The 12,490-nt window shown below is 36.1% G+C and overlaps 1 protein-coding gene across 4 annotated transcripts in view; it reads right to left on the reverse strand.

The window, feature by feature from the left end:
* Positions 1 to 4,619: 4,619 nt before the first annotated feature.
* The window catches only part of PRKD1 (protein kinase D1), a 134,405-nt gene continuing 126,534 nt past the window's right edge, over positions 4,620 to 12,490 (reverse strand). For all 4 annotated transcript variants that reach the window (XM_065839736.2, XM_065839735.2, XM_065839739.2 and 1 more), the window contains 2 exons: positions 6,436 to 6,521; positions 4,620 to 5,641 (listed from right to left, as the gene is read on the reverse strand). In XM_065839736.2, the coding sequence (XP_065695808.1) occupies positions 5,423 to 5,641; positions 6,436 to 6,521 (305 nt within the window). In that variant the 3' untranslated portion in view covers positions 4,620 to 5,422. The remainder of the gene's footprint in view (positions 5,642 to 6,435; positions 6,522 to 12,490) is intronic.

The following is a 12,490-nucleotide window of genomic DNA, read 5'->3' on the forward strand; positions in this document are numbered from 1 at the left end:
TCCCCCAGGTCAACTTTTATATTTTCTTGAGAATGTGTCAGTACACTTTCCACTTATTAAATTTAGTGACCTAACTGCTCAAAACTAACTCATGCTTTTGTATGCCTAAGTCAACAGTGGAACCAAAACGAACTTCTTGCTTTTTAAAAGGTAGTTATTAAGACTTTCTGAAAAATCAGTCCCCATTAAAAGTAAAAGAGGTCATGACCAAGAACTCACTATTCATTTTTGAAGTTATACTGGAAACTATTTATATTATAGTTGGCAAAAATATCACAAATTCATTGGAAAATAGCTTGTCTGAATAAAAATTCTTCAACAGAATCTGCCAATTTTTTGTCAAACTTTGGCAGCACACAAGTGCTTGCAGATTTTGATATTTGCCTTAAAGGCACGTTTTCATCGTGCCTGCTTTCCTTGTGGCTCTCCTGGTTGGCGCTCTGCCTGGTAGACTTCGGCAGTGTGAGGCCTTGGGCCCTCCAGGCTCACAGCAGAGCTAGATGCTCTTGGGTGTAGGACTGAAGTGCTTGGATGCACTACTTCATTTCCAGGGACCTTTCAAAATAATAACTTTTCAGTCTGAAACTTGAGTAGACTTTTCTAATTGTTTGTGAATAGCTTATGTTCAAGTTTGTAGATGTGCTCAGTAAGGCACCAAAATCATTTACACTCCTTACAGTATGTGCTCCAAGGTCTTTGCCTAAGCAAAGCAAAAATCAGTAAAAAGCACAAATATTAGCTTGTCCAGTAGACTCTGATTTCAGCATTCAATTGCTTCAGTTGCTAAAAACAAGCCAAATAAAAAGGAAGGTGTTACCTATTTAGGTGTCAAATATGTCACCACTGAAAAGTAACTGATTTACCAAGACATTTCAATACATTTCCTCTGATTTACACTTGATTCAGTTGAGCTCTTTCCCATCTGTCACATGCCAGGAATATAAGACCATGAGACACTCGTTTCAGATGTGATAGGTCTGGTCATGAGGTAAAAAGTGGCCAGCTCAGTATGTGGTTGGCTTCCTTTGTTGCTAGAATAAATGATAACCTCTTTTCTGGGGGAAAAAAATATTAAAAAAATCAGTGTCTCTGTGAAAATGCTAAGTTGAGCAAAGTTTGGGGTGCTAAACAGCTACAGTGACATGGCTCTGCTTTGTCTGCATGAAGCAGAATTTTCAGGATGTCAATATTTTGGTAGATCTATTGGAATAATACTGTACCATAATCCATAACTGCTCAACTCTGACCCTTCTCCCTGTGTCTTACAGACTGAAGTAGTACATGGAAGTTAGCCTGTCCAGTGATTAATTCTTTAAAATTTCCCTAGAAGCTTTCCTTTATTTTTCCTTTCTCTCTAATTTCACAGGATGCTGAGTATCTGGTCTGATTAGTCCAGTAAGAGTTTGGGTTTTTTTCAGCTCATTAATATTTTCTGTGTCACTTGTGTGACTTCATTGTTCAGGATAAATTCAGATGTGCAGAAGAGGTGTTGATTTATCCAATAATGGAAAATAACTTGGTATGCCTAACCTCTCAAACTAAAAACAAGACTGTTGTTGACACAAAAAACAGGTGGTTGTTGTTTTGACATGAGGTCAGAATCCAGAACTTTCTAACCAATGGAGAAGCCAGAGTCTAAGAAGGGTTTTCAGTAGAGAAGTATAGAGGGGAAAGAGGAAGGAGAAGGAAGAAAAGGGAAAGACAGAATATCCAACTAGTTTTGAAGAGATCCTGCTAAGATGAGAACAAGGTCTGATGAAGTAGCTGAGACAAGGGGAGACAAGGCCCACTGACAGGAAGTCCTTTCCATCCTGCAATGTGAAGGTGTGGATGGATGGTCACATGTATCTGAGCAATTGTGTGACAACCGAGATGCACAGGTGCATGCATTTTGCTCACCTGATTTGCTGAGTTAGTTAAACTGCCTGGGCAAGACATAGGGATAAAGAAAGTCTATCTGAATCAATAAAGAAGGTGTTAGAAGTAAAAATGGCAACTTAACATAAATCAGAAGTTCTAGCTTCCAGGTACCTGTTGGCTACTTCTCTGCACTTCACAGCTAAGCTTTGACACAACAAATGTATCTACAGATGTATGATATGTGTATACACATTTGATATGCATATGATACACCATCAATAGATCCTCAGGTTGATATATATGTGCAGCATAACCATCATTGGTCTTCCTTCCATGATGCATGCGCAGGAACTCTTGGCCTAATGGAAAATATAAAGGCTATGGAAACACTACTACAGAGGGCCCACCATTCCTTTTTCCTGAGTAAAATGAGCAAAGGAAAATCATGAATGACCACAAAATCCCAGATGTGCTTCAGTGTACTTTGATGCTGATGTATCTGGAAGAGCAAGTTTCCATTTAGGCTTTGAGTTAGGAATCAGTGAATTCATCTGTTTGGCTGAACTGCAAGCAGTTCATATTTCACAGCGCAATATTTTTGAATGGCAGCAGGGAAAGTTTTCATTTATTACATTGGCTAATGGCAGGCTCTTTTTGAAAAGAAATAAATATTTCTACAAGTTTCTTAAAGCAATGGAGCAAGCTTCAGTGCGGAAAAAAACCAAACCAAAACAAAAACAACCAAACCAAGCCAAACCAAACCAAGAAAACACCAAAAAAGATGACCAAACAGGCATGGGGAAGAGAAAGCATAATATGCCTCTAATAATAAAACAAGAGTTCCTTTGAAATCATGTTTAATAGCTACTCAGAAAGTTTCTCAGAATACTAAGTTATTTATTTTTTCTCTGTCCTGTTGGCAAATAGTTTATCAAAAGTGCTCCATTAGATTACATGCCTATTAACATAGGTCTATGCTTAGCAAACCCTTGTGCATGCTAAGCATTGTTATGGCAGAAGTCAGAAGGGGATGGACTTTAGTCTAAGTACTAAATGTCCTTCCTTCATTAAAAGTTGCACTGTTTTAGTTTCGTCAGCCAGATTCTTGGAGATGCCATTGCAAGCTGCAAAGTAGTTTACTTTCGCTTTTAATCTCCTGCCTCGTGTCTATGCTTGAGAACACTGTAGCAGTATGCTATTTGATATTTTTGAAAATTTAACTATGTTGTTGAAAATTACCCTTGCTCAAGGTACACTAATAGTAAATAAAACCAAGCCACCAATAAAATCCTGACTCACCTAAGTTGATGAATATGAAAGCAGTGCTCTAAAAATCTCTGTTACTGGCTAACATAGAGGAATGACACAACAAAATTAAGGCACTTTTGTGAAATCATGGCTCCTTATGAACAGTCATGATATCAGCATCTGAACAAAGTCCAGATGATTCTGATAATTTCCCTCCATTTCCTTTAAGAAAAGTTAGTTATTTTGTCTTGACTCCTGGAGCTGTTAAAAAACAGTATAAAGTTTATACATCTGTGAGTCCACCACTGGACCTTTAAGTAGTCTTCCTTTTAAATATATACATACATATACAGTTTTATTGACAGAAATCTCATCCTGGGATAGACTCATCCTGAGTCTATTTTTCTGTTTTACAGCTGATTCAAGATTAAGGCTGGATGAAAAAGAAACAATGGCAATTATTATCCAAATTTAGCCTTGTAGGAACATCCTGACTGAAAACAGACTTCACAGCATGGCAGAACAGTCAACACATTCGAACTCTGCCCAACTAGAACTGCTTCAGAACATGTTTCAAGGCCAGTGCTATCAGGGAGGCTACCTTCAGGGCCTAGCTGAAGTGGAAAAGGACTTATATGTAATTTTCTGCAATACTTCTTAATTTTCTAGAAAATATTTTCTGTTGTTGTTCGAATAAAGGTGCCTTTTCTTCATTTTACATCTACAGTACACACTATCTCTTCAGTAGAGGTGCAAAATACCAAAGAAAAATTCTGCTGGCTTTGATCATGCTATGTACCTGGCAAAAAACTTCCTCTGGACAAATCTCTTCTTCAAGGAAAGAATGGATTTATCTACTGAAAAGCTCACGATTGTAACATAAGGGCCATATTTGAGAGGTTTATCATATGTGGTAATTAGCTTTTATAATTGCATAGATCTGCCTTTTATCCCATGTATTGTATCTTTTCCATTTTAACCTCAGTCTTCAATACCAGTATCAACTGGTTTTATTTTTCAGAGGTAGCCTGTGGCATAGAATAATTTTCAGCTTGTCACTGAGTTACTCTGGCACCTGCTTTACAGTGCAGTCTGAATCTCTCTCAGTTAAAGCTAAATGCATTACTGTTGGAACACTAATTGTTAGAAATGAAAATTAATATCTTTTGAAGTTTTCAGGGGAAGAAGAGCAGGAGAGATCCACATTACTTTGTCAGTTCAATGAAACTCAGTGGAAAAGCAGAAGCAGCACATTTATCTTAAAAGCTACATTCCCATGAACGTGTCCTCAGCTTCTCCACTCCGCTAGTATGCTTCAAAACTGACTGAACTTATGATATAAAATCTAGTCCAAGTAGGTTCTTACAAAATATGTTTTACAGGTACACAGGCTGGCCGGCAGCAATTTCCCACCTACCTCCACATGGGCTTCTGAATGATGAACTCATTTACTCCACCTACTTCTGATGGCATTCCAGGGATATTTTAAACAAAAGATTAATCAAATGAAGGCATTTTAACAAGACTTTTATTGAAAACATACACAAAGTCAACAAGTTATTTAGCTTCTGAATGTACATATTAGAGAATATTAATATTAGATAATATTTTAAGAAAAGGGGAAATAAAACCAACATATGCTGCAGTTTACACTACTAAGGCATTCAGGCTGAAGAGTAAGTTATATTGTGTGTATGTATGTGTGTATCTATATACACAAACATGCAAACACATAGAGACAGGTTATCATCTGATTTGAAACTGTACAATGCTATGCAATTTGGGTGGTGGGGTTTTTTTTGTTTGTGTTTTTTTTTGTTTTGTTTTGTTTTGTTTTTTGTTTTCCTATTTTTTCATCACTAAATAAAGTTTTTATCCAAACGGTAGAAGTTGTTCACAGAACAGCAGTTATAATCTACTCTTCAAGAGTTTGCTTACAATTACAATACTAACGATGCACAAAAACTCCCAGATCTTCATGAGAAAGTTCTCTCTTACCAAAACGAGGCTCAAGAAAAACACTAGTTTGAAAAGGCACCGTGGAGACAGGTTTTAATACATTAAATACAAGATGAATCATTCACAATAACAAGTTTAGTGTTTCTGGGAACTTTTATAAATACAACACAGTTGGTCACACAGAAACGCTTCTGTTGATTTGTCTTGGCAACTCAGATACATCAACAGTGTAACAGCATAACAGCTTTGTTCCCATCTGACAGAAAATAATGGCAGTTCTGCAAGGCAAATGTTAAACCTGACTGCATGTATTTATTAATTCCACAGTGTTTTGACAGATCATAGGGGATGCAACTTAAAGGATGCTGACACGCTCACTGAGGGCTTTCATTTCTGTTTCTTCTAGCTTGGTGTTTTCATTACGGTTAGCACTTGGACTGATAAGGTGTGCTGGATACGGTAATCCGTGTTCTCCTGAATACTGTTCCCATCGGGAGTCATCACTTTCATGGGTGATGTAACGTTCTCCCATTTTACATTCAAGTTCCCTTAAATCTAACCAGGTTTGATAGTCCTGAAATAAAATAACAGTATCATTTTTAAAATAAATTACATTCTCTTCTATTACCAATAATATGCAAAGTGCTGTTAACTCATTAATCTAAAGGTCACGCATCCCTATTGCCCCAGAATAGAAAAATCTTATAATTAAGAAATATGAAATCTACCTACAGAGATAGGTTTCATTTATAGAAGATTATTTGATAAATTTATTTTATTTAACTCTATCAAAAGCATAGTATGGACATGTTACAGCTTGTTTTGCAGAATGTATCAGTAGTCTATAGATTTCTGTGACATCTAAATCAGGCATGGGTGGTGAAATAATTCCTCTCACTAGTCACAAGATCAATAAGGAAGAAGAAACATCTTTACATCATACATGTACATCCTAGTGATCCATGTCAGGTAGCTAAGACAGTCGCTCCATCTCAGTATAATGGTGCAGGATATTAATTCAGCTGGGGCTAGAAAAAAATCCGCTTTTCTAAACTTATGCAATTGCTGCTGTGCTCGAAGAGATGTAGACATTTAAATATCATGACTATAAAAGATTTTATAAATATATATCATGTTTGCAGGGGACAAACAAGACAAAATACTTTTGTAGTGTAGTTTGAAAACATGAGAGAGGTCATAACTGGAATCTACTTATGCAAAAATTAATTAGAATATATACACAAATTGGTGGAGTATGAGCTTCTCAGGATCTGAAAACATCTTCAGGTTTGTGCTTAAAAATTAAACCTTTTGTTTACTTAGAGTGTAAATATGCAGGAAAAAAAACCATGGAATTCATAGAAATACCTGTAACCATGGGTGGCTTAACGTTTTGTCCACACTGTAGCGCTTTCTCATTTTCACTTGTAACAAATTATTTATGAGATCAATAGCTGCAACAAAATAATATTGAAAACATCAGTTTAAATATATTTGCTTCAACTAGGACATACAAACAAGATAGACAGACATCGTAGTTGTAAAAAGATGACAGGTATCCCTCCAGCTTTTTACAATCTGCAGTCAATGTTGATGTCCCTGAAGGTACCTATGCAACCCTTCCTAATGGGATTACAGTTGCCTGCTAGCGTGTACATTGTCTACCTCTGTATGTTCATTTTCAAGCATGCAGCAAAGTCTGAAGACAATTCTCACTCAGTTCCTACTTAGGTAAAAAAAAAATTCAGGTAAAAGTGAGGACTACAGTATTCCTCAGGTATCACAGTAAACACATACATGTATATGTGTATATTACTCTGAGACTCTCAATATCACTTTCAGGTGACTGACAGCAGCACCTTCCCAGACACTGTGTGGAAAAATCAGGTTTTGCAAGTCACTAAGCCTTGCAATATTACAATTTTGAACGGAGCATTGCTTCTACCTGATAGTCAGCAGTCTGGTGTTCAAGAAAGACAAAAGGGCTTCTTTACACATTTCTTAATTTCTGTGTTTTTGAAGAAGTCGATGATTCACTGAAGTTATAGTATGTGTGCTGTGGTGCCTGAAGACACCATGAGTCAATGACGAGTGCACGGAACTGTACTAAATGACCTATTTGGAAAAATGTCTGGGATGAGATTGCTGACCTTTGAAATCTTCTGATAAAGCCATTGAAAACAAACAAAGAAAAAAGCAAAAAAGAGGGTACCATGAAAGGTTAAATTCAGTTCTAGGTGATGCTGAATGTCCAGTATGTGTTCTGAGGGAAGCTTCTTGTTATAGAAAAACTGACAGACCACAAGGAATTATGTCACTGCCACTTTCCCATTTTATTACAGTATCCCTTGGCTTGCGCAAAGTATGCTGGTTTAAGTCTTTATTTCTTTGTTTATATCTCGGTGACACGAAAAGATAGTTTTGAAAGTAACACAGAAACATGGCATCACTGAGGGGAATTAGGTCTGAAACATGTCAGATGGACATCGTTGCCAGCTACATATTGAAGGAGCTGAAAAATCATCTTGTCTGTTTTAAGAGCACAAGTTAAGACAGAATTGTTTAAACTGGTATGTCTCTGAGGTTATATTTTGTGCAGCAACGTGGACAACCTTTTCTTTTTTAACAGAGGCTTCCTCTCTCCAGGCTCAATTTGCCATGGACTATCAATAATGTCTCTATTATGTAGCTTCCACCCAACCCACTGGAAGCAGGTATGACCGTGAACCTTAGAAATTATGAAATCATACATAGTTATTCAGCACTCCCAAGCTACCACAAGATGAAAAACTGTTTGCTCCCCGCTCCCCCCCCCCCCCTTTTTTTTTCCTTCTGGACAATGACATGCTACATGTAATAACATACTACATGTAATAACATTTTTCTTTGTATTCTTGGGGGAAATTACAAGTGCAGTTGGTTGAACAGATCAGAAAGACATCGGTCTAGAAACAAACACAAGAGAAGACACACGAAGACGAAAGTGAAAAGACAACGTCAAAAGATGGTTAGGACTGTCAGCATTGAGCAATCATTTGTTCTTGAGATCAGTTTGCACAGATAGCCTGCTTGTTTCACAGCCGGAATATTGCTGTCTCTTTAACAAGTTTTGGTATTTGTTTTTAGTTCTTTATCTAGTGTTCTTTTCACTAGGAAAGTTTTGAATGTCACTCACCTCTTAGCAATAAAAAAGTACAAACACAATCATGACTATTATGAGGACTTAAGGCCCAAACTATCTGATAAAATTCTCTTTGCTTTAATACTCACAGTTTTCAAATGTAAGTGAGAATGAGATCAAACGTGAGTTTCAACAGCAAAATAACTTTCTATCTTTTACCAGGATGACCACTCTAACTCAGTTAGGATGTAACCTACACATTAACACAGAAGTTTATGAAATATCTGAAAACCCTATTATGAACCTATCATTTATTTAGTCCTAACATACAAACTTTTCATGTAAGTTATATAAAAAAAATCACCTTAAGAATATCAGGAAATGCAGTGCCAAATTAACAATAAATTTATAATTGGTCCAGATTTTTTTCAAGAATACCCATAATATTAGGTACCCTTACAGCCATCACTTGTAAAAATTTAAGCTGCTGCCATTAACCTAAAACTTAAGACTTTTTAGGCCATGGATTCTTCTGAGTATAGCTCTGTTGATTAGTGGTATATTTTTTTCATACACATAAACCCCTTCCCTACTGCTGGTCAATACAGCTTTGTTGACAAATGCCGTAGCATACATGCAGTTCTTTTGGCAAAAAATAATCTTCAGCTGGCAGAGCTTACCATTTTCAGGGAGATGGACTCAAGAAATCCTTGACATTTACAAGTTGCACCTCTACAGGAGAGGTTTTCTAATACTAATCTATCCTAGCAAACATGTAAGCAGAGCCAAGACCTTAGTTTAAACAGCTAGTTTAAAATTTACTGAGGTAGAAATCATCATTGAGCTGTAACATGCATTTGACCTCCTGGTACTTAAGGCTCATTCATGTGACTTTCTCATTAATGTGTGAAACAAAGTTTCTATTCACATTATGCTGAAACAAGTCTATATAAATACTGGCTTGAAGGCAGCTGTGGTATTTATTTCTGACTTACAAGCAGTGTTAACAGGCACATCATGATCAAACTTAAAGCATGGAAGAAAATGCCTTGTTTCCTCCCAAATTACTTAATAATATGAAGTAACGTGAAGCACCTAATCAACAGTGTGCACATCACATAGATAGTATCAGGCTAGTAGTAATAACTGTGTTGGTAGCTGAGGAAAAAAAAATTACAAATACAACAGAATGAAACACACTACAAATAATTCAAAGCTTGACATAGCACATTTTAAGACCATGCAGTTCAAAAGAAGAGCCACCACAGTGGAGACACACTGGGCAAAACATACTACCAGGAAGAAGGACAAAATCTTTCAGGGAGTAACCTGTAGCTAAATCAAAGTAAGTCTTTTGAGATTACGCTAAGTTGGTGGACTGGAAGGTCAAAACTGGAAACAAACAATAATGCTGTTGAAATTATCTTCACGTGTCACAGATGTGAAACTTAAAGCTATAAAATAGGAGAGAATTCTGCAAGCAGATTCCTCTGTCTTAATTCTTAGCAAAATTCCACAAAGAAGTCTTAATTAAGGTCAAATTGTCACGTAACAATTGGGTGAACCTGGAAATACAAGCTGGCCTGACAGTCATTGAAGACAGAACAGAAATAGCAGATTGGGCAACGCAATGTTGAATGGCTGTGACAAACCTGGTTTTATACATGATTAGCACAGAAACTACTTCTCTACAGTAATTTACAATTCCGTTTTGACACACAAACACAAACCCAGTTTTTGGAGAGTATTCTTTAAAAAGAGATCAGCTATCAGGAAAAGGTGTGAAAATGCACCTGCACAGTGGAGCTGGAAGTAAGAATTTCCTATGGAGGAATCTGTGACATTGTGTGCGTGCACATATATATAACTGTGAGATTGTGTGTCTGTGTGTATATATGCACATACACAATCTCTGAAAAACCTTAATTGAGTTTGGTGAAGTTAGAGAAGAGATTTTGTGCATGAGGGCTAAGCTTTGGGAAAAGATGCTCACAGAAATGTTCTGAATGGATAATCAGTTGGAAAAAAATGCATTTCTGGAGGCTACAAAAATTCAAAGGTCTTAGTTTTTATAGGTTAAGTTTTAATGGGGGAAGAGGACAGACAAAGCATTACACATAAAAGCTAAAATTTTTCAGCAGGAAGAGCTGATGAGATTAATTCAGACACATTATAAAGAGAAAAAAAGTCATAGTCAATGACTGGACCACACTCCTGACTAGCAAAGATAGAACTGTTGTTAGTGACTAAAAGGCATTAGACACTCAAAAATGTTACCCTCAAATTGATTCTGCCTTCTTTCTTGGTTTGTGACTGTAGGTTTTTATTCTAAAAATTGCTAGAAAATGCACATAAAAAGCAATTCTCAAGAAAATAAACTAACTCAGACCGCACTATTACATTCATGACACACTTCTCCTCAAAATACAATTTCTTCCCTTATGTTTTTGCTCGCTCTAAGCCTGCCAGACTTTAGGCCTATTTTTTTATATAATCATGCAGTTTAAACTGTTATGGGTCATGTGCTTTTACAAATCTACTGCTTCATTATTAGTGTAGTTTATTATTTTAAAAGCCAATTGAATTTTACCTTAAGAATAATAACTGAATAAGGAGCACAGAATGCAAACATTGAGGCTGCTTTACCACTGTTGTAGCTTTTCCAGACACAGTGTTTAGGTATGATTTTTTTTTTTCTTTTAAAGTTTTGTTACCCTCTGCATTCCAGTTCCCAAATTAAAACACTGCTGCTTGGCAATATCAGAAAAAGCATCTACTGAGCACTAAAATCAAAATGATGACAAACACAGCATCCTTAACTCAAATTTGTGCACTATCAGTTAAATGCAAAAGCATATGTGATTTTGTTAAAAAGTAAAATATCTGAGCTTTCAATTCCACTCTAGTTGTGACAAAAACAGAAGTAAACATGGTGATAACTAAGTTCAGCTATTCTTAAACTTTCTACATGAGTAATAGTCTGAAAAGAGTGCTGAAATAATTACAGTTACAAGAGGTTTTACATCCAATTTGGATCTCTGAGACAGAGTAATAATCATAAGCAAGAAACAAAAGGTTTGAGCACTGTTCTCCTTTCCTGAGTGTCAATTTTTGCAATAAGGCATGCAAAGATTCCTAACACTGCTTTCATTAGCCATTCTGCAACAAATTATACGCCCTTTAAAAAACTGTTTGTTTCACAGACAATGGTAGTACACTTGGTTGATGATCACTTCCATTAATCTAAACTAAAAATTGCATAACAAGGTAAAAATCCCATAGCTTTAGAAGCATTTATGGTTCCACTAAAAGTACATACACAGAATTTCAAGCAAACTAGTTGCTGTGGTTAAAGAAGCAGGTAGCTCAGGTCTATCAGCTGCATATGTCTGTGATCCTAACCTGGTACAGTTGTGAAATAACCTCCTTCCCCCTGCGCATCTACTGTTTTACGGTGTTTGTCTTATCTGCCATCACTTGCTTTGGGCATGAAGCAGGATTGTTGATATAGACAGCAAAAGGTTTGAATTATTTTTTTTAGCTCAAGCTGATTTACTACTTCTAGCTGTTTTACAACAGTGTTTCTACGATTATCATATTATGAGCATTCACAGAAACTAGTACTGACATATTTCAGCAGTAAAAAAAGAATTAAAAAGTCATGCATATTGCATTTTATATGGTAGAAGAACATGAGCATTTTTATTGGCATGCATAAATCAGAGTTAATATTAATTCTTTTAGACAGTAACCAAGCTCTACTAAGTTCACCGAATTCTCAGTTTCTGCTGGCTCTTACTGAGGCATGTAACACAGTCTTTAGATAAAGTTACCACTTTAAAAATCTAGTTATAATGTACAATTCATGGAGTCCATTGTTAAAGAGCTCTTGGACTCAGTCCTGTCTTCTGGAAATATGAGAAGAATGCAGGAAATAATGGAGAAAAATAATATTTACATTAGCTTTACTTATGGTAACCTTTGGACAAATGGCTCCTATTTTTTCAAATTCACACAGCATAACACTTGAAAAAGATCTTTCTTACCTGCATTAAAGATAACATTTATTTTGTATTTATTATACCTGCTACAATGATACTTGTCTAATCAATATTGTTCTGAATTTCTTAATGCTATAGCAGTGCAGCAAAATCTTGGCTGAAAGCTCCTGTGAAGACTGTGGTTCTTTACTGTGTGTTAAAATTCTCTTTAATATTTGCACAAGTTTTAAAATGTCAATAAACAAATTAGACGAACTGCTGGATCGTCAACATTTTTCTGTCTTACAAGTAAAAATATATC

Source organism: Patagioenas fasciata, chromosome 5, assembly GCF_037038585.1.
Source record: "Patagioenas fasciata isolate bPatFas1 chromosome 5, bPatFas1.hap1, whole genome shotgun sequence".
NCBI lineage: Eukaryota > Metazoa > Chordata > Aves > Columbiformes > Columbidae > Patagioenas > Patagioenas fasciata.